This window comes from Chelonia mydas, chromosome 12, assembly GCF_015237465.2.
Source record: "Chelonia mydas isolate rCheMyd1 chromosome 12, rCheMyd1.pri.v2, whole genome shotgun sequence".
NCBI classification, from domain to species: Eukaryota; Metazoa; Chordata; order Testudines; family Cheloniidae; genus Chelonia; species Chelonia mydas.
In genome coordinates, this window is record NC_051252.2 from 20,033,432 (window position 1) to 20,056,941 (window position 23,510).

General features: G+C 40.8%; 1 protein-coding gene across 2 annotated transcripts in view; it reads left to right on the forward strand.

Annotated features, from left to right (window-relative positions):
• The window catches only part of VSTM2B (V-set and transmembrane domain containing 2B), a 35,211-nt gene extending 15,044 nt beyond the window's left edge, over positions 1 to 20,167 (forward strand). Inside the window, exon 6 of one of the 2 annotated variants that reach the window (XM_043526124.1) lies at positions 19,467 to 20,167. In XM_043526124.1, the coding sequence (XP_043382059.1) occupies positions 19,467 to 19,555 (89 nt within the window). In that variant the 3' untranslated portion in view covers positions 19,556 to 20,167. The remainder of the gene's footprint in view (positions 1 to 19,466) is intronic. The other variant, XM_037878183.2, reaches the window with a different exon arrangement.
• Positions 20,168 to 23,510: the final 3,343 nt, after the last annotated feature.

Consider the following 23,510-nt stretch of genomic DNA (forward strand, 5'->3'; position numbering starts at 1 on the left):
TTGTCTATAAAACTGTACAGTACAAGAAAGTCCCTGCCCCAAAGAGTGTACAGTCTAAATAGACAAGGCCGACAAAGGGTGGAAGGGAGAAAAGATCAAGTGATTTGCCCAAGCTGTGGCATAGCTAGAAATTGAACCCATGCCTCCTGAATTTCAGTCCACTGCCTTAACAAGACAAACCTTACACTCTGATTAAGTGACAGACACATATAATCTACATATTTATCTCCTGAAAGACAAGTCGGCTGTGTTGTCTGCACAATAGTCTTGTAAAGAATGTCTAAAAGGGGCTGCCCGTAAGCTATGTAACACATTGTGGGGTAGGTGGGTCCTTTGTTTTGCATGTTTCAGTGTTACAAGGGGGTAATCACCAAAAATGTGTCCCATAATTTATGATTGCCCCAAATATGTGCCTATGTACTGGCTTTGGGGCAGATTTTAGATGAACCTGTGCTTTGAACATAGATTACAAATAGGAGCTTCAGAATTCCCTTTTATTTGCTTGATCTCTAGTCAAAGTTCTGAAGCAGAAGCCTTTAAATAAAATTAACAAAGATAAGAGTGTGGAACAAAAAGCTATTCTTCATTATGCTTGAAATGCTCGGAAGTACACTGCAAAACTCGAGCCTGAATGCAGAGATGGATTGTTCATAGTAGGGAAGCAAATGAGTGCAAAAAAAAAAAAAGCCTTTTCTGGCTGATGCTAAAGAAATCCCTGTTTGTGCCTTCTCTGTTGGAGCATATGTTCTGAGATAATATAGCCAATGAAAGCGCCTAATTCTGTAGTCGTTGTGCATGCAGAACTCCCAGTTCCATTGGAGGGGAGTGCATATATGTAGACAGGCCTTGAGCTGGGATGGGCTGTGGAGCCACAAAGTTTGGATCAGAGAATCCACTGAGGTGAGAAGACATTAGCGCCTGCTATGGGGACTGCAGAAGGCATTTTGTCAGAGCAGGGAAGTTAGAGTAAGCACTTAGATTTGTTGTGATAGCCCTTTGTTGTGGTTTGTTGGAAGCCCTTTGTTCAGATTGGATTTGGGCTCAGTTTGAGACTGGAATTGGGGACAAAAACTACAGCTTGGGTCTAAAGCTCTGCTTTAGAGTTTAGTCAGGCTCGGGCTGGTCTGATGCATGTCAGTCCAAAGAGTTTCCAGTGGAGCTAATTTACCTTTTATGCATCAGTTTTTCATACAGTAACTTGGAAAGGCAAAACCTTGTAACTTTTTATATGGTTCAGTTTCCCCACTCTCCCAGCTCCCCAATATCTGCACCTGGTGCTTTCAGTGAGATCACACTCCACATTCCAAGAGGCTGACTATTGCCATTGCACAATGTAAATGAAATCTTGGTCATATCGCCTTTTTCATATACATGAAGTACGATACCAAGATACACTGGGCATTAATGAAATCAGAATAAGCTCCTAAATGTCACTGAGTGATAAAAGTGCAAAAGGAATTTCTCATTAAATACACATCGCTAATGTTTTAAAAGCTAGGCATATTAAGGATTCTCTTGGTTTCCAGTAGGGACAAGTGAGGTCAAGTGCTTTTTTGTAACGTGATATTGATTAGTTCATAGACTGGACAAAAGTAAGAACTCTGTTGCAATGTCTTCAGCACAAACGAGTTAGGCCAGGCTAATTATTGTGAAAAATATTATTTATTTAATTAGCTCTCACCTGCAATGCAAAAGTATACTAGCCTATGCCAGACTAGAACAAAGAAAGCTAGACGTTTATTTATATATTTTAAAGTATGTGTAAATTGTAATAAAGAAAAAGTATTAGAAAAGTAATGGAAACTGGGCTCCAGTTTCTTTTTAAATGTTTGGAGAGCCTTATCTATTGTGGACTACATTTTCAAAGAGCTTTCTAAATTGCATTTGCATCAATAATACTTGCCCATGTATCTATTTATGAGTGAAAAATGATCATTTGGAGGTCGAAAACTGTGCCTAAATGTCTGTCTGTGTACCCAAGCATATAAGTTGCATGGTTTCTGTGCATGCAAACAAGAACACTTTGCAAATTTTGAAGGTACATGTCCGATGGTTGTTTTGCAAAATCAGTCTCTAATGTGTAGAACTTGTTCACAATCAGTACTTCTTGCAAGAGAAGCTGGTAATAGATAGTTGAGGACTCCAGTATATTGGTATAGCGTTAATGTATTCATTTTTAGGGGGTGGATTGTATTGTAATATTTAATATTGTATTCCCCTAATCTTTAAAGTAGTACACTTAAAATACTTTTATAACACCAGCATTGGGAGCCAAGAATGCAATAATCAAACCTAGTTATAAAGAGGATTATTATAGTGGGGTTTGTAGTTGAAAAGGAAAAGTATGACAGCATCTGCTAGAAAATGAGTCTGATAATAGTCCTATAAAGACAGTAGTTTGTCTTTACTTACCAGTCTGACAGGACTGTGTTAGTAATAAGGTGGCTTCATTATAGGTTTTAATTTAGCTCTGTTAAAGCAGTGAGTATTGTGACAGGTTCACAATTGCTATTTACTATGTGTTGTTAAAATTAGATAATGGCAAAGCAATTCTATGTGTCAGTAATAAAATGGGGGTGTCAGCAAAATAGTATTATTTGTCACAACAGCAGTTAACAGCCAAGTATTTTGTGTTGCTAGGCTGTCCTCAGTTGGGAGGCAATTGTGTTAACAGGAAAGTAGAGCAGTTTGACAGAACAGTAACTGTGTTCTGTGGAGAAGCTGGTGTGTTTGCAATACAGAGCTTATTGTGACCCAGTCGGAGAAAAGAAATTTAGTTATGATGTCAAGTGGTTACAATAACTTGCTGAGGCCTGCCCATATATTTGCATAGATTAGTGGTATGAAGCAGAATGTTCTTTTTGAATGTGCTAATGACAGGTGTTAACCTCAAGACTAATTATGACAGGATTAACAATTAATTTGATGCTATCTTATATCTATCATATTAGTCAATTTTCAGACATACTCTAGCTTAGTTTAACTAAAACACATTTTACGTGCCTTGTAGATATAAAAAAGTAGTGTGCTTCCAAGTGCTTCTAATCTGAATCCTATTGGTTTTTTGTTTTTGTTTTTACTTCTTTCCATTTCACATAAAAAGATGGCATTCACTGTTATCCCTCTGCCTACACTTTTTCCCTAGCAAGTGTCTTGTTGGCTGTTTTTGTAAAAATTGTATTTCATAGCTCTCAATGGAAAGTGTTACAGCTACTTTCTTTTAATCCAGAAGAGGATGGTGGCTGTCCTTTTTGTCAGATTCACCAATGGAAAGTGTGTGTGCATGCGCACAGGTGCACACACAAACGTTTATGAGTGTATGTATGTATAGACAGAGGGAGGGTGATCTCTTCATAGAGACTGAGGTTCGCAGCTCTTAAAATATTTACTTTTCCCATGTAGACTGGGGCCTGAGATTTCAAGACTGCTCCTGAACCTCTCTCTTGTCTTATTCATGTAAAGTACTCTGCTAACACACCTAATACTTATTCTTTGACCTATGGAAGGGAGATAGTTATTGTCTGGAAAATCCCAAAGTAAAAGTACATTGACTTCAGTAATTCAGAAACTTCCAGATTTAAATGCTAATTAACAACATATAGGGATTTCTCCTGTGAAGTCAAAGCTACTTCACTGACAAGTGTTGGACCTATGAATGGTAAAACCTTGTTTGCTACCTAAGGCCCCACTCCTGTGAACACTGAATACAGGGCATAGCGTTTACTACTAGCTTACTACAGTGAAGTTAAATTGTCATCTTTTGCAGTTTTGTTGTAAGCCTTACAATAGTTCGTGTTTCTCTTGAAGTCCAGCTCCTGGAGTCATCTGAACACATAAATATCCCAGCTTTCACTTTAAAAATAGTTTCTAGCTGTCATGGTTGCAGAGGAAAGTTTGAAAATGTGGCCCGAGTGCACTCTAAAAACCAGAAGGCAAGTAAAACCCCCCAAATGTACTGTTTATACAAAATCTCATTTTTAAATCAAAAAGAAAAGGAGTACTTGTGGCACCTTAGAGACTAACCAATTTATTTGAGCATAAGCTTTCATGAGCTACAGCTCACTTCATCGGATGCATACTGTGGAAAGTGTAGAAGATCTTTTTATACACACAAAGCATGAAAAAATACCTCCTCCCACCCCACTCTCCTGCTGGTAATAGCTTATCTAAAGTGATCACTCTCCTTACAATGTGTATGATAATTAAGGTGGGCCATTTCCAGCACAAATCCAGGTTTTCTCACCCCCCCCCCCCACAAACCCACTCTCCTGCTGGTAATAGCTTATCTAAAGTGACCACTCTCCTTACAATGTGTATGATAATCAAGGTGGGCCATTTCCAGCACAAATCCAGGGTTTAACAAGAACGTCGGGGGGGGGGGCGGGGCGGGGCGAGGCGAGGTAGGAAAAAACAAGGGGAAATAGGTTACCTTGCATAATGACTTAGCCACTCCCAGTCTCTATTCAAGCCTAAGTTAATTGTATCCAATTTGCAAATGAATTCCAATTCAACAGTTTCTCGCTGGAGTCTGGATTTGAAGTTTTTTTTGTTGTAATATAGCAACTTTCATGTCTGTAATTGCGTGACCAGAGAGATTGAAGTGTTCTCCGACTGGTTTATGAATGTTATAATTCTTGACATCTGATTTGTGTCCATTTATTCTTTTATGTAGAGACTGTCCAGTTTGACCAGTGTACATGGCAGAGGGGCATTGCTGGCACATGATGGCATATATCACATTGGTGGATGTGCAGGTGAACGAGCCTCTGATAGTGTGGCTGATGTTATTAGGCCCTGTGATGGTATCCCCTGAATAGATATGTGGGCACAGTTGGCAACGGGCTTTGTTGCAAGGATAGGTTCCTGGGTTAGTGGTTCTGTTGTGTGGTATGTGGTTGCTGGTGAGTATTTGCTTCAGGTTGGGGGGCTGTCTGTAGGCAAGGACTGTCCTGTCTCCCAAGATTTGTGAGAGTGTTGGGTCATCCTTCAGGATAGGTTGTAGATCCTTAATAATGCGTTGGAGGGTTTTAGTTGGGGGCTGAAGGTGACGGCTAGTGGCGTTCTGTTATTTTCTTTGTTAGGCCTGTCCTGTAGTAGGTGACTTCTGGGAACTCTTCTGGCTCTGTCAATTTGTTTCTTCACTTCCGCAGGTGGGTATTGTAGTTGTAAGAATGCTTGATAGAGATCTTGTAGGTGTTTGTCTGAGGGGTTGGAGCAAATGCGGTTGTATCGCAGAGCTTGGCTGTAGACGATGGATCGTGTGGTGTGGTCAGGGTGAAAGCTGGAGGCATGTAGGTAGGAATAGCGGTCAGTAGGTTTCCGGTATAGGGTGGTGTTTATGTGACCATCGTTTATTAGCACTGTAGTGTCCAGGAAGTGGATCTCTTGTGTGGACTGGACCAGGCTGAGGTTGATGGTGGGATGGAAATTGTTGAAATCATGGTGGAATTCCTCAAGGGCTTCTTTTCCATGGGTCCAGATGATGAAGATGTCATCAATATAGCGCAAGTAGAGTAGGGGCATTAGGGAACGAGGCGGGGGGTGAGAAAACCTGGATTTGTGCTGGAAATGGCCCAATTTGATTATCATACACATTGTAAGGAGAGTGATCACTTTAGATAAGCTATTACCTGTAGGAGAGTGGAGTGGGAGGAGGTATTTTTTCATGCTTTGTGTGTATAAAAAGATCTTCTACACTTTCCACAGTATTATGCATCCGATGAAGTGAGCTGTAGCTCACGAAAGCTTATGCTCAAATAAATTGGTTAGTCTCTAAGGTGCCACAAGTACTCCTTTTCTTTTTGCGAATACAGACTAACACGGCTGTTACTCTGAAACCTACCATTTTTAAATCAATCTCTTAATTTTGGGGTGCTGGCTCATTATTTTTGGATGTTTGGAGTTGGCGCTATAGCAGCGTGACTATTCACAGAAGGAAGCACTAAGCCTAGTAGTAAAGTGTTTGCAGACTGGGTCCTAATTTCTTAACATTTTAACAACTACTAATGTGGTAATTTATTCTCTTCTATCTTTTAAAGCTTATTAGTTGAAGATCAATCTTTCACTAATCTCACTAGTCTTTCCTTTTAAAAAGAATAGCGTATTTTATCCCACATTATCAAAGCTCCAGGGGGAAAATTAATGACATTATTGTTCTGTTAGCATCCTAGGCATACTGCTATAGGAAATTCTATAACTGGCGCACATCCACAGCAATATATTCTTATCTGATTTTTGGTGTCTTGGTTCCACATCATGGAGACTTGCTCACGGACACCAGAGCAGCAATCTATTCTATTAATTTACCATGACGAAGAACCTGACTGCAGACCCCAGAAGCGGAACTGTATTAGTTTATTTAAATTCAGACTGGTATAATAGTATTCTGGCTGTATAAGCTAGAAAAAACAAATTACCATAGTTTATGTGTAGAGAGACATTTCTCTGCTGGGCTTTGTGGATGCAGAGCTCAGACCTGATTCAACAGTTTCCATAATCAAATGTTGGTATTTATGAGAGGCAGAATTAGACTTTCCTTAAGACTGCTCTGTGTGGCAATTCCTGTCCTAAGTGGTGCAAGTGGTTGTTTGGGAATAAGAGCACACTGATTCCTTTAAACGTGCTCTTCTGATCCTTCTTGAGACTTTCCCTGCGAGCTCGGCTCTCCCAAGTTTACTAACATGATTTGTAGGTATCCATCCTGCCATGGAAGAACAGAGATGCTGTCTTGATTTTCTGCTCTCTTCCTTATGTGCATTCCAGCAAATTTACCAAACGCATTAGTGTAACTTGCCTCTATTAAATATAACCATTAACAAACAGTAATTAAACAATAGAAATAATGTGCTACGTAGGAACATAGCAGTTGTTCTACTGGATCATGCTACTGAGCTATTGACTCCTATAACTTCTTAAAAAGTGTCCAAAACCAGATGATCCAGCAGAAACTGTAAAAACCTCCTAAAAGGATGATTGATGGGCCTCTGTACCATATATGTATGTTTGGAAGGGATTGTCAGTCCTAATGTTTTGAAAATATTGTATTTGGTCCTAATAAATTTCAGTTGTAATGAGCTCTACTGTAATCAGAGATCCATCCACTTTTGATAATTGTGGTGGCTTACAGAAGATACATTATACTTTATTTCCCCATCAGTTCCTCAATCTGTCCTATGTAGCCCCACAGGCGTGCAAACAAATTCTCTGCCAGCAAAACATTGTAATGCTTTAGAAAATAAACATTGAAGGAGCAGCCTAACATTGCTTCATGGCAAAAGCTCACAGATTTCCCCCATTGCCTCTCTCCTCTCCTCCCCGCCTAATCTGTTTATATACTTCTAATGCATCCATAATGGTAGTATTTAGCTCATAGTGATGCCCCATATTTAAGGCTGTGAATCTGTCACAGACGTCATAGATTCCATGATTTTCCCTGACTTCCGTGACTTCTGCAGCAGCTGGTGTTTAGGTGTGTGGGAAGGGGCTCAGGGCTAGGGGCAGGGGATTGGAGTAGGGGGCGCTTACCTGGGGTTGGGGGGCCTCCCCACAGCTCCTAGGTGGCGGAGGGGCTGGGGGGGTTCTCTGTGCCGTGTGCTGCTGGCACCTGCTGGCCCCGCCCCCGGAGCTCCCATTGGCTGCGGTTCCAGGCCCATGGGAGCTATGGCAGCCAGCGCTTCTGGCGGGAGCAGCGGAGGAGCCCCTGCCTTCTCCACCTAGGAGCTGCAGGGATGCAAAGCCGGATAGGGAGTCCCGCCAACCCTCCCTCCCACAGCACCAGTCTTTTATCATGAAAGATGAACTTACAAATGTAGAACTATGTTTTATTTTTGAATGCAGGTTTTTTTTGTACAATGTAAAACTTTAGAGCCTACAAATCCACTCAGTCCTACTTCTTGTTCAGCCAATTGCTCAAACAAACAAGTTTGTTTACATTTGCAGAAGATAATGCTGCCCGCTTCTTGTTTACAATGCCACTTGAAAGTGAAAACAGGTGTTTGCCTGGCACTCTTGTAGCTAGTGTAGCAAGATATTTACATGCCAGATGTACTAAAGATTCATATGTTCCTTAATACTTCAGCCACCATTCCAGGGGACACGCGTCCATGCTGATGACAGATTCTGCTTGATAACCATCCAAAGCAGTGTAGACCGACGCTTGTTCATTTTCATCATCCTGAGTCAGATGCCACCAGCAGAAGGTTGATTTTCTTTTTTGATGGTTCGGGTTCTGTAGTTTCCACATCAGAGTGTTGCTCTCTTAAGACTTCTGAAAGCATGCTCCACACCTCGTCCCTCTCAGATTTTGGAAGGCACTTCAGATTCCTAAATCTTGGGTCGAGTGTTGGAGCTATCTTTAGAAATTTCACATTGGTATCTTCTTTTCATTTTGTCAAATTTGCAGTGAAAGTGTCTTAAAATGAACATGTGCTGGGTCATTATCGGTGACACTTATAACATGAAATATATGGCAGAATGTGGGTAAAACAGAGCAGGAGACATACAATTCTTCCCCAAGGAGTTCAGTCACAAATTTAATCAATGCATTTTTTTTTTTTTGAACAAGCGTCATCAGCATGAAAGCATGTTCTCTGGAATGACGGCCAAAGCATATGAGGCATATGAATCTTTAGTGCATCTGGCACATAAATATCTTGCGATGCCAGCTACAACAGTGTCATGTGATGTCTCTTCTCACTTTCAGGTGACATTGTAATTAAGAAGTGGGCAGCCTTATCTCCCATAAATGTAAACAAACATATTTCTCTTAGCGATTGGCTGAACAAGAAGTAGGACTGAATGGACTTGTAAGCGCTAAAGTTTTACACTGTTTTGTTTTTGAGCGCAGTTATGTAACAAAAACCCCTGCATTTGTAACTTGCACTTTCATGATAAAGAGATTGCACTATAGTACTTGTCTGAGGTGAACTGAAAAATATTATTTCTTTTGTTTATCATTTTTACAGTGCAAATATTTGTAATAAAAATAATTTAAAGTGAGCACTTTACACTTTGTATTGTGTGTTGTAATTGAAATATATTCGAAAATGTAGAAAAACATCCAAAATATTTAATAAATTTCAGTTGGTATTCTATTGTTTAACAGTGTGATTAATCGCGATTAATTTTTTTAATCACGATTAATTTTTTTGAGTTAATCGCATGAGTTAACTGCAATTAATCAATAGGCCTACTAAAAATAGATGTGACTAAAATGTAGCCTTATCCATATTTCATATAAAAGCAGAGCATTCATCAAGACACCAACATCTTCCACCTGCTGAAGGAGCAAACAAAATAAAAAGTCAACTGCTTCACAGATCTAATTTTTTTTTACAAAAATATGATTTCTCACCAGTGTTGAACATATACCTTGTTCAGCCCTATACACAATCTCTGCAAAACCTTCTGTATCCTCTCTAATCAACCTCACCCCCCATGTTTTTCCCTAACTCAGCACCATAGTACTGTGACGGGTGAACCTCAAAATGCTTTTTTAGATAAATACTGAATAGTCCAGATGCTATTTCAAACCTTATCTGACCTGTCAGAATCTTTGGGTCTGTGCAATTGGGCTGGAAATATCATTAGAATAATTTTTCTTGTATTTTTCCATTACAACTAGAGGATTGACATGATTAATAAGTACAGTGAGGCTATGCTGACATGCTCAAATAGATTTGGAGTAAGTTGAGGGGGGATCTGGGTGTGATTGAAGAGACTTAAGATGATGATGGAATTTTGTAAGATCTCCCAGGACTGTTGGCAAATAAAACTAACTTCCATTTCTTCAAGGAGTTTGAGGTGTAAATGTATGGGCAGGTGGGAGGGGCATGGGGGATGGACTTTTTACTCTTTCAGGAACCCACAAAAACAGGAAATAAGAATATCCTTCACCCAAACATATATGAGGGTCTGTCGGTGACCTGGTAAACCACAGCAATAGGCAGAAGACGGGAGAGAGAAGGACCACCACTCGCATCCTCTTTCGCAGCTGCATAGTATTGTAAATCCAGTCTGATGTGAAGTAGCTTTCTCAAGACACCATAATCATGGAAGGAGAGTTAAAATTCTAAGTCATAAGCAGAAGTGTGCAATGGGTGAAAAACTCATTACCATCACTACTTCATGCTTCATCCCATGTGGCTCAATGTGAATTCATCCCATTCAGTGGTTTAAGAACATGTGGGAGGACAGCATTCTATCAGCCAAATCTAGGCCCTGATTCTGCTTCTAGCTGCACGGTGGCGCTTATCTAGGATGTGCAGGGTCCAACTGTGCAGAGCCAGTTGGAAGTCAGGACTTTAAACCAGTGGAGTGCAGAGAGTTTAGTAGCCTTGCATGAATCTTCATGTTACCAAAGGCTGGGAATAATTTTGTGACAATGGAGCACCTGCTTTTAACTAGTGGTGTACGAGGATTTCGCTGGAAGATTGCATTAAGTTAATGAGTGATGTAGATAAATCCCTCGGCACCACACTGAAAATGTTGTGCTTGCCAAGCAGTAGTGAAGCTGGGATACCAGCTGTGGGGCTGGAACTTTCAAAGACTCAGTGATAGTAAAGCAATACTGTGCTGATGTCAATGTACATCTATAAAGATGGAATTAGAGTGTATTCAGCTTACAGAATTACTTCTCAAACTGCAAAGTCATTCAAATGTAGTGTAGCCCATTACTGTGTGGCGTAATAATTTAATTAAAGGGATCATGTCAAGTTAAAATGTATGGGCTTCATTTTTCTTTTCATTTACACTGGTGTGAAACTGGAGTAATTCCAGTCATTTCAGTAGACTTACTCCAGATTTATATTAGAGTAAGAAAACAAAATCAGAGCCATTGTATTTGTTTTTGTTACTAATAACATTTTAAATCCATCAGAATGAAATAATTGTTCATAACTAGTTCACTTTCCTCATTGATGCTGTTCATCTAACTTTTGCATTTCACTCAACTTGGACACTGAAACTAGACTGAACAATTTAATTTTTGGATTCTAATGCACTATGCTGTTATGTCTCGGTTTCCAACATTTCAATGGAATATGCAGACTCCTAAATAAAACCCTCCATGCTGCCGTTTAAAAATAATTAACATTGATAGTTAACAACTTATAATAATTTATATCTGTATTAATTACAATAGCACCTACAGGTTCCAGCCAGGGTCAGGACCTCACTGTTCTGGTAATGACAATCCTAAAATAAGAGAGACCCAGCCCAGAAAAGAGAAGATGAAGGATGAGAGGAAGAATATTTGGTTCTGAATTTTTTGACTCTGTTTTGTTTGTGAGAGTGTTTGTAGTGGTGTTGGATTGACATCCTGGAAAATGAAGGCCTCTGTTTCTCTGAGTCTACAGCATAGGTACATACGTGACTGAGGTGCAAGTTCCCCACTAATGTGTCTCAAGCATGGCCTGCAGTGGCTGCTTCTGGGGTGAAAGAATAATTCAGTCTCCACAATCCATTCAGTCCTTGACCTCTTCAACAGTGAGTGCTGTTGACATGTGCTGTGGGCAGGGAAATGACACGAGAGGACTCCATGCTTGTGAAATTAGAGAGAACTTTTTACAGAGATGCTGCACCTGCAGCTAGCATTCAATATGTGCACATAGACTAACTTCCTGGTGCCTCCTGCAATCTGTGCTCCTCCCTACAAATTCCATGCAGTTTGCTGCATCTTTCCATTCAGTAATGTTTGTTGCCTCTTCTGTGCAAGCATTTGCTGACTTGCTGGGACCAGAGGTTTCCAGTATGTAGCCCACCCATGGGAAACAGCCTTTACTGGCGGCCCATTGTGGCCTGTTAGGCCTCATAGTTCTTCCAATATAGTGGTCTTTGAACCAGTCATCTTGTTTTTGTTATTGTTGTTGGTGGGGGACTTGTTTCTACCCTGTTGCTGCTTTTATTCTGTTGGTCCTCTGTATTTCTGTCGTGCCAGCACATGGCTGAGGCTCGTTATAAAGCCTCCTGGTCTTGGTCTTGGCCCTGTCTGGGTGTGCCAGCTGTCTGCTGCTACTCTGTAGTTGTCTTTGGTTTCATCTCCACTGCTGTACTGAATCTGTAGCTACCTCATACGATGCATATCCCACTATTATCTTTTGCCATTGCCTTGTGTGGCTCTTTGATGGTTGGACCCAGCCCTGCTTGTGTGTGTGTAATGGCCTCAGATCCTTCGTTCTGTTGTTGTAGCAGGCTGCTGCTTAGCTTAGCATTCTCTTAAGAGCTTCTTGTCCTGGCAGTTGTTCCTCTGCTGGGCTGCCCCTCATAGGAAGCCCTGTCTTGGTCTTCTGATCCACCGGTCCCTGTGCTGGGCAACTATCTAGTCCCTGGAACAATGCATTCTGATGGTCCAATATTGCCAGGTAACGACCCTTTCTGATCTGTTTTGCTTTTACCATTGGTCTCTTTGCTGCTTTTACTGCCCACTCTGCCTTCCCATTGCTTTGTGGGTACCCAGGGGAAGACATCTTGTGCTAAATCATTTGAATCCTGTTGCAGTGTACTGTGGCCTATTTGTCTGAGCGTAGCATGTCAGGTATGCCAGATGTTGCAAAATGCGTGTTCAGTTGCCTGATTGTCCAACACACACAAATTGGAGTGACCTACTGTGACCTTGTAGTTCCTTTCATTAAAAGTGGACAGGTGTATTCTGACCTTTTTCCAGCATCAGGCTGAGATTTCATTAAATTGTAGCGTCTCCTCCAGTTGTCAATCGCTATGCTTTCTTTGCACATCTTGCTTTGCTTCCATGTGCTCTCTCAAATGAGCATTCATGTCTGGCCAGTCGGAACTCTGCTTGGCTCATCTCAGGTATACCTCCGTACCCAAATGCGAAGTGTGTCTTCGTCTCACAACGTCCGCTCTTAATTTTGCTGGGATTATTGCTTAGTACTGCTCTTTGAAATTTCACATTTCTGTTTTGCAGAAAACTTTGACATTTTAAAATTTGTTTTCATTCCAAATTGGAATATTTTCAAAATTTCCAGCAAAACAGAAATTCTGAAGAAGAAGAAGAACTGTTTTGAAAGCTTGTTTCAAAACGAAATTTAAATGTTTTTAAACTATTTCATTTGAATAAAATAATATTTGATATTTTTTATTTTTCCATTATTTCATGACACATCAATAGTTGTAGTATATAGTATGTCATGTTTTTCATGTACATTAGCTATATTATGCTTTCTCTTTAAACCACAAGTAATTAAATAGATTTTTAAAACATCAAACTTTTAAATATTTAGTTACATATGTTTGTATGACAGTAATAACATAAAAATAGCAAATATATATCTAAAAATAAAATGAAATTTCATCTTCCAAGGGTCTGCACTACAGAAGTAACTGCATAGAGACAGATACCCCGGTCAGGATCCTCGGTACAGTAGTTTGCTACTTTCAAATCTGGATCCAATCCCACAGTTCTTTCTCACGACAAAATCCTGAAAATCTGGGTCCAAGTACTGCTCAGTTACACCTAGGCTTGTCAAGTAACTTGTGGAAGTAAATTTAAGGGTCATCCCACTGACTTCAAGGGAGATACTTAGACTTACACTGATGCAACTGAAAGCAAAGTATGGCTCACTGAATTCAAGTAGCCTGTAATAATTGTTAAAAGCAGTAAGGAGTGTTGGCCAAGCTGAACAATTTGCTATAGCGGATCTTGTAAATTTACAGTTATTATATATAGTTATAGATGATGGTTGCGTGGCATAATAAGAGAAATCCTAACCAGGTGCTATTGGCCCCACTTCAGAATACCTGTTAAAAGACCAAATTTATAGATGATCAGTTCTTAGCTGCTGTTTCAAGGGAATTTTTCCATTTATTAAAATTCTCCTTTTTCTTTTTCCTTAAATGAACTGTAGCAACCCTAGAAATCAAAGTCCTGTTTATTCACTGAACAGGTTTGATGTCCGCGGCAGCAGTGCTCCTCTACCCAATCTTAGATTTTAATAGCATACAAAATATACCAGGCCAAATCCTCACCTTAGTGCTCTGCAGGTGTGGAGCTGGCTGAGCGCCTGTGCCCTGGCAAGCTTTGCATAGCCATCAAGAGCAGCCACCTGCTTCAGAGGCAGAGTCTTAGGCTTCGCTGCAGATGGCCACACACAGTAACTGTGGCACTTCTGTGGGAGATGCTGAATCCTATATGCCCTAGTTCAAGGGCTGGCCCCTCCAAAGCTGTTAGAGTGGTCCAGGCATGAGATGAGGCTGACAGTTTGGAAATGGGGCTGTCAGCTGGAACTCATGGTACCAGTGATTTAGATGCATATAATAAGTATAGAGATGTTGAAGTGGTCATGTTTTTACATGTACATTTGCTATATTATACTTGCTCTTTAAACCACAAAAAATTAAACAGATTTTTTAAAACATCAAACATTTAACTATTTCGTTACATCTGTTGGTATGATAGCAATAAGAACAAAAAAATAGCAAATAGAGTGGCAGTAAAGGATGTGGTCAACTTAACAGCTTCTCTGGTCAATTTTAACTTTGCGTTTTCTGACCTTGATGCATTTATGTTTTCAGACATCACTATGTATTAGCATATACATATTTGTGCACGGACCCTTTTTTTAAGGAAAAATTAGGAGAACGGCTGTTGATCATGTATATCAGTAAATACATTATACATGGGGCTGATCCTATAACCACCGGCATTCAAATCTCCTCTTGCTATAAATGAGAATTTAGAATGTGTGTAATATGCAGGCTTGGGCCCTTAGGATCCAGACCTGCCAAGTACCGAACACCCTCGGTTCCCATTTGGATCAGTGTGTTTCAAAGACACTTGGAAGTTATAGGAGCCCTTCAGCACCTCAGAGGATTGGGGTCACTGTGCCTTTATTTCAGTGTGCACAATGTATTAATGCCAGCAACTGCAGTATGATAGTCTGCATTTATTTGACTGAGTTTTAACTGTACTTGGTCCCTCTGTTGACGTCAGTGTTCCTGTATGTCTACGGGCTCATACGTAGATGTAAACAGAGCCCTATTTATGTGTAATGCACAGAGCTCCAGACATACCGATGTGAAAAGAATGTCTGGAGTGGGAACTCTTCCCCGTAGTTATTTCTGAACTATATTTCTTTCTACATGCCAAAGAGCCTTGTCCCTAGACCTGCCCTGGGCTTCTCTAAACAGAACATTTGTGAGTTATATAAGCATAGACACAAATCTGGAAAACATATTGATATAAAAATGTCCTTACGTTTGCCCCTCTTCTTGAATGACTAAAAGGCCAAATAGAATTTTAAATAACTTTTCCACCTTCCCCAGAATTATTTTTCTTAGGGCAAAGAACAAGCATGAGAAAGGTCACTCTAAAGGGGGGAGGGAAGAAGAGAGGCTCTTACACCAGGTAACCCCAGTCCCAACTGTCAGAGCAGCCTTTGGAGTCTGTCATAGGGACATACCTGGTGTCCAGAGCCATTCCTGTATACAGGTTCCATTTGTCCCAGGTACTGTTACTCTGGCTGGCTTGTCACAGGCCTTCATTGACCAGACAGTTGGGGCAGGATTATGACTGGGAGGGAGGGGGTGATGAGGAGGCCCACTACCTCAACAGAAGCTCCTTGAGGCAGTACAAAGAGAGTATGTCTGCTGATACCTCCTTCAAAAGTGTTAACTATGCACCCTCCCCTGCATGGAGGTAGCTCCCCTGGCGCGTGCAAGGATTTGGGGGTGGGTATCATCCCACCTCCTCCTTGCCCATTTTAGGGGAGTCTGGAAAGATTTGCATAGACAACACTTGTGCTTTCTGAGTGCAAGGACTGGGAATGTACCCAGCCCCTCCAAAGGGACAGAAAGGCACAGATTCCTTGCTCCTGACCGTCACCTAGCCCTTTGCGTTTCCACATATGCTGACCCTTGGAGAACTGAGTTACGTGTTTCCTGTATTAGGCTCATTCTCTGCCTCATGAAGTTTAGTTGGTTTAGATGCACCAAGTGTGACCCTTTCTCTTTGTGAGCTGTTTTTTCCCACTTGTACCTTCCGCCTCCCTCGCAGCAACACACAATTATAGGACAAAAGATGACCAGGAAATACCTTTTTAGATCTTGAGTTTATACAGCTATGCCATGCTTCCCTCCTTTCACACACATCTCTAATGCCCTTCAATAACAACTTTATGAATTGCTTCTTTTTCTGCCTTAGTTAATTGCATTTGTTAATGATTTTCTGTAAAAATTCCTTTTAATGCTCAGCTGTTACTTAGTTGATGGTCCCATATACAAATGTACGTGGAAAGACTTAAAATAAAATGCCAGTAACTGAAGGCAAGCAGCATTCATGCAAGGTGGCTTCTCATAAACTCATTGGAGTCTGGAAGCTAGATGGTGTGAAAATTAATTCTTAATAACATGCTGGCAGATTTGTGATTGACTATTTTGCTATTGAATAGTAATATATCTTTGCTGGTGAGGCAAATGTAGGCCATGAGTTAATCTGAGCAGTGGTGCCTTGTTTACAGAAGAACATTTCCAAGTATTCCCTTTTAATTGAGCCACAGAACGCACATGGAGAGACTCACAATGCATGCAAACCTGTGGAATAAACCCAGACTAACATTTTCATAATAGGTTATATAAAGCTTGACTCCTAAATTAAAAGTGGACTGATTTTTTTCAGAGATACTGAGTGCTTCAGGTCCCATTTGAAGGTTTCCTCTCTGAAAAGTGACTGTAAATACAGCACTGGATGGTTCCCTGTTTGTCTCTCAATGACTCCATAACTAATACACTTGGTGGTTTACAAGTGTAAAGTTGTTTCTTCCTCCAGCCCCGCAAACTCAACCTTGTGGCACAGTGTAAACTTCTTTCTTTTTAATGCCAGTAGCTAATGAATAGAAAACAAAACTTGTATTTTATCACATTTTTAGAAATATTTCTGTGCAAACTCTTTGACTGTTATGATGCATGGAAAGGAGTTGGCTATGGGAAGAATCATTTCCAACCTCTCTACATTGTTATAAAGTTAAACATTTAACTTGTAGACTCCCTATATTAGAAGCTCCAGCACTTAATAGTGCATCCAGCAGCTATTAAGGCAGAGGAACACACTTAAGAAGCAGTAATGCCTAAAGCTGATAGTGGACAGCAAACTAGATATGAGTTGGGAATATGATAAAATAGTAGGGAGGACCCAGTTTTGATCTACAACATAACAACCTGTAGCAGGGCAGTTATGCTCCTTGGTGCCTCTGCTGACAATAGAGTTGCCAGGTGTCCAGTTTTCGACCAGAATGCCTGGTCGAAAAGGGACCCTGGCGGCTCCAGTCAGCACAGCTGACGGGGCCACTAAAAGTCCGGTTGGCCGCAGCAGCTGGCTCCACACAGCTCCCAGAAGCGGCTGGCATGTCCCTTCAGCTCCTAGGCACAGAGGTGGCCAGGGGGTTCCAGGCACTACCCTGTCCGCAGCGCCGGTGCAACCCTGAGCACTGGCTCTGCAGCTCTCATTGACCGGGACCTGTGGCTAATGGGAGCTGCAGGGGCAGCGTCTGCAGATGGGGGCAGCACATGGAGCCTCCTGGCCGCCCCTCTGCCTAGCAGCTAGAGGAACATGCCGTCCGCTTCTGGGAGCCACCTGAGGTAAGCGGAGCCCGCACCCCAAACCTCTTCCCACATGCCAACCCCCTGCCCTAGCCCTGAGCCCTCTCCTGTATCCAAACTCCCTCCCAGAAACTGCATCCCCTCCCACACCCCAACCCCCTGCCCCATCCCTGAGCTCCCTCCTGCACTCCAAACTCCTTGGCCCCAGCCCGGAGCCCCTTCCAGCACCCTGAACCCCTCATTTCTGGCCCCACCCCAGAGCCCAAACCCCCAGCCCAGATTCCGTACCCCCTCCTACTCTCCTGCCCCAGCCTGAAGCCCCCTCCTCCACCCCTCATCCCTGGCCCCACCCCAGAGCCCGCACCCCCATCCAGAGCCTTCACCCCCTCCTACACCCCAACCCCCTGTCCCAGCCCAGTGAAAAAGAGTGAGTGAGCGATGGGTGGGGACAGGGGGCGGGGCAAGGGTGTTCGGTTTTCTGCAATCAGAAAGTTGGCAACCCCAGCTGACAACAGTACTCTTTCTGTGACTCTGGTGAGAAAATACCTTATGCACTAATTCCAGGGTTTTATCCTCTCTGTAGACCAGATTCTGATACCCCTGCAGTGATAGCCCCTGGTTCAGTCTTGCTCACATCAGTGAGAACGCTGGTGGAAAAAGGCACTACTTCACATAAGGGCAGCAGAATCTTCCTCTGTGCGGGTTCTCTCTAGTGTAAGAACCTTGGTGCAAATTGCAGAAACACCTCCCCTCCCATTCACTATCACAGATCACTTGCAGTGTGTATAACATCCTTGTGGCATCTAAAGCAATTTCTTACATGGAAAAGTAATATAGGAAAGTAGGTAATGCATTTTTATCACTATCTTAATGTGACTGAGCAGATGGAAACCAGGAGGGGAGCCAGCACCATGCAACCAGCCAGCTTTCCACAGGTCACCAGCAAGCGGTTCACAGGCTCCAGTTTGAGAATCCCTGCCATTTTGAGCTCTGGGCACTTTGTTACTGGAATGATTTAGACAAATGGGGGGAGGGAGAGATTTAGAGAAGAGCAATAAAAAAGAGTCAGAGATTAAAACCTGACTTGCAAGGAATGATTTAAAAGAATTAAATATACTTAGCTAAGGGACAAAAACCCGGGAACATAACTGTTTACACCTTTTGAGTACTTGTAAACATCACAGGGAGAAGAATTATTTAAGGTAGCACAAGGTAATAGATATAAGAAATTTTATCTGTATGTGAGAAAATTCTTCTTAACTATGAGATCTACTACGCTGTGGAGAAGTCCCAAGAGGTAGGATGAAGGTCCCATCGCTTGTGGCATTTAAAACTAATCTGGATAAAGCCTTTGAGACAATCCAAACAATCTTGCCCTTCCTGGGGTTTGGACTAGATGACTTTAATCGGTCTCTTCCACATCTGACTTTTCTAGATATTGCTCTTTATGTGTAGAAGGTAAACAAAATGCTTCGGCCTTGCTGCCTCAATTCCAAACAAAACTGGTACATGTCTTGTTGATCAAGGAATGTTGCAGAGTACAGCCACAGCATTTGTCATTTTCTTTTAAAGTGCTGGGTGGTTGATCCCTGTCATCTGTCAGGAAGTGGTGTAACGGGTTAAGGTATATTGATAGAAGTCTCAATAGCTGCTATAACAGATGCCAAGTTTAGGCCATACCATTAGTAATGCATAATGAAATGACCTAAGTGAGAGGCAGGCTTTGGGGAATAAAGGCATTTGAGCTGGATAGCTCTAGTATGTGATCTTACTATTAAAATTAAGCTTCTGGCCTCTGACTGAAATGATGAAAATAAATCCTCCTATATTCTTCTATATTAAGAAGCTATGTTGTAACACTTTTTTAAAGACAGGATATTAATCTCTCCCTCTCTCCTTGTCTTTTTCTTTTCTAGGTACAGGACCTATTTATGCTACAGACCCACTTCTATATATGTTCCTGTTAATACTGCATAAGCTTGTACACTTATTAGTAAACCACTGATGGACTATTTTATCCAATATTCCTAAGCCAAACAAAAAGGAACCTGTTTAAAAACAAAACAAACCCTTGATAAGAACTGTAGTTTTAAAGATGGACAGAGAGAGACTGAAAGAAGCATGACAAACTGTACATGGGGAGGGGGGAACATATTTTTGGGGATGTTACACAAAATAAACCACCTAAAATAATGAATCTAGTTTCCAGATGATATGGTGTAAAGCCACGCTCTGTGCATGGCACCTATGATTTCTCTATTTTAATGTAATATTTTTTCTTTTCTAAACCTTCCCTCTGACTATTCATTTTGCACGAACTGTTGAGCAGTTATCTTTATGATAATATGTAAAGATGTTGAGTCAAAGCCCTTCTAAAGAAGGGAAATATTTTTAGTAGATTATTGTGTTTAGGTTTTTTGGATTTCCTTTTTCTGTTTTTTAATTAAAGTAAATTATTTCTTTTTGAGACATTTTGATTAAAAAAGGCACATCTTACCATAATTAATATTCACTGTCAATAATATTTATTTTTAAATAAAGATTGGAAGCAAGGTAAGACATTTGTTTATAAACTGTATTGTATATTGCTGAATAACAGTTGAATAAAAAGATTTTGAAATAAGGTTTCTGCAGCTGTGTATGAGTTTTAATGCCTTTATACAGAGACAGCACTGAATTGCTACACGTATTGTGTGTTCCTCCTTCAGTCACAATTCATGGCTGTTTGCCTACTTTCTGAAGCACTCAGAACATCCAAGAATCTTGCTATCACCTGCCTGTTCACAACAAGCAGGGCAAAGGAACGATGGTGCAACATGTAACTGTATATTAAATCTATATCAAAAAGGAATCTAGTGCCAGGTGTGTTAGTATCTGGTCACAAAGCAGAGATTTATTTCACTATGCTGATAACCTCAGTCTGGGGAAGCTGCTACATTATGCAAAGTCAGAAGAACCATTAAACAATATGGAATGTTGAAGGTAGGTTAAATTTTGGGTGTATCCGTTTTTACAATATCCTTGCAAAAACAGTGGAATGAAAAAAAATTAATTACATTCTCAAATGTGCAATATTAATAAACTAAAAACTAATAATGTATTGTGTGATGTAGATCGTACTTAGTCCTGCCAGGAGTGCAGGGGACTGGACTAGATGGCCTCTCGAGGTCCCTTCCAGTCCTATGATTCTGTGATATAAGTAGGGCCTGAACCAACATCCATTGACTGCAATGGGTTCTGGATCAGGCTCTTAAATTTCTGTTGACAAATACCAAGCAGAGCTGGTTGACTTTTTTTTTTTTTGAATGAAAAGGGTTCCCCCCTCTCCTCCAAAGATGGACTTTTTGCAACAAACAATTTTTTTCACAAAAAAATGGTTTGAGAACATTTTCATTAACAAAAATGTCATCTCTTAAAAAAACAGAATGGTTATTGAAACTTCATCTTTACTGAAAAATGGTTATGTGGGGGAGAGATCAACTTCAAACACTGAGATTGGTTTGAAACTGGGATAAGGTTTGCCTGTGCAAGCCTTGCTTTACATTGGAGCACTGCATCTATACTGGGGGTTTAGACAACACTCCTAAATATGTATCATAGGGTCCTCCATTTTTTTTAAACTGTTACTGCTTAATTGTCTGGTGTCTGTAACTGATTCAGTTTATATTTACATCATTATGTAATATTTCCATTTATATGTTTGAATTTCTGTCAAAGAGTAGGGAATTTATATTTAATATGCTTACAGTTATGGAATTTTGGGGGCAAATATTTAGAAACAAAATAGTAGGTTAATCTTTTTACATTTGAACAGTGTATTCATTTATCTTAAACCCCTAGTGTGATGAATGTCAATAGGCTTCACTAATGATCAAATTGAGTTTGATTTTTAAAGAGGAAAATATTCTTACCGATATGAAGAAAACCAACCGATAACATAAATAAGGAGTTGCCTGCTAAATGCCAGTACACATGGCTCATATTTTGTCAATACATTAAGCTGTTTCAGATTTCATTCATATTGATCAGTAATCTAATTGTAAATGTAATCTTGTTTTTTGGAGATAAAGGGAATCTGACCTGAAGGATATATGATTTTTTAAATAGTTCATTCAATACTGCACTGTGCTAATGTCAGTTTAAAGAGTTAGCTATTATCGTTATCTAGGGGACCAGAAGGGCTGGACAGTGAAACAGCAAAATCTGTGTCTGTTTCATTTTTCTGAGAAAGGGATATTGCTTTCAAAAGAAACACCCGGAGTTGATATTTCAAGAGCTACATTTCCTACAGATGTTTTATTTCCAGAAAGATTTGCCTGAGGAAGCAGATGTACAATATTCACTTAAAGTACTTCATTAAGATCCAGTTAAGGTTGCTGCTGCACCATTTCCGAATATCTCTTACGAAGAGAAGATGGCTGTATCTACAAGACTGAATCCTAAAAAAGAAATAACCAGATGGCGGCGGGCAAAAATGGTGGTAGGTTCAATGACTTCAGCAGGTGTTGAGGCTGTTCCGTTCCTTGCGATTGACTTTTTAGGTGTTTTGATTAGCAGGAAACAAATGAGGCTTTTAAAGTTCTTTAGCCACCGTGCAGTCCTCTGCCAACCATGTACGTGGAGTACTGGAGATGCAGCTCTTGATGTTTGACTCAAACAATGAAGGATTCTGTATAACTCTCTAGCTCAGTCAGCTTTAGTGTTTTAACATTATAGTGGAAATTGGAGTATTTACTATACCTAAACACTTAGATGTGAATCTTCTTCCAGAATCTCTTCCTTTGGAACAGTTCTGTGCTCCACTCTGCCCTCGTCAACACCAAATATACTAATACAAATATTTGTTGTATGCTAAGATGCAAATTTGTAATGGACTCTTCCTAATGTGTTAAACTGGTAAATAAACACACTCTCTTATCTGGCAGAGTGCTTCTGAGAGTTCATGGGGACTGGCTATGGTTTTATTGCTTGCTTTTGTTTACATATTTAAAAAGAAATGAATTTAGTGCTCATGACAGGTGCTATATTTACCACGATGGAGACAACAAGTTTCTGTCAACAGAACAGGTACAGCAAAGGCAGTCATTTTTGCAAACTTCCTCAGACTATCGACCTGAATCGTCTTCTGGAGGGACTACAAGAGAATGAGAGGGTTGTTCAGTCTCCCTACATATGAGGAATCTGGCTTCTCTGATGAGACTGCCAATCATAGTGATGGATTTGTGATGAAAACTTCTCAACTAGCCATTGGATTGAAACACCAGCTCATTTCATATATATCACCATGTGGTGGTAACTCTGAGTCGCTACCACGTTGTGCTAAACTCAGGCTGGTGAGTCCATATCACAGTACTAATTCCCTTAAATCCATTCAGTCTTTCATGGGTATGTAGTAGATGCATCTATACAAAAAGCAGAACTTTGGAAGAACATATGGTGGAAACAGTTACTCTGAGGTTCTGGAGCCTGGAACATCCTATACGTAATCACTGTTCTAAGATGGTGGAAAAGGGATATTCCTGCTTTCAGAAAGTGAAGGTGAGTGGGATTCTCCTTTACAGTGGGGAAGAAAAGCAGGGGTGAAAAGAAAAGAAGTGAATGCTAGATGCTGCCTAAATTAATACTAGCATTTAATTCATGACCAGAAAATTGTTCACGGACAGTTATTCCAGCTGAAGTACTTTGTGGGTTTGCTAATGTTAACAAGAGCTTTGGTAATCTACTGATTAATTCAGGGGTGGGCAAATTTTTTGGCCTGAGGGCCACATCGGGGTTCCGAAACTATATGGAGGGCTGGTGTAGTGTATTAAATTGCTCCCCACAGGAATGTGCTACTTATGGCTGCCAGTCCTGGTGCTCCATAAGTAGCATATTCCTGCGGGGAGCACTTTAATACACTACACCTGGCGGCTCTCGCAGCCGCGCTGCCCAGGAGGAGCTCGCAGCCCCGCTTCCCAGAG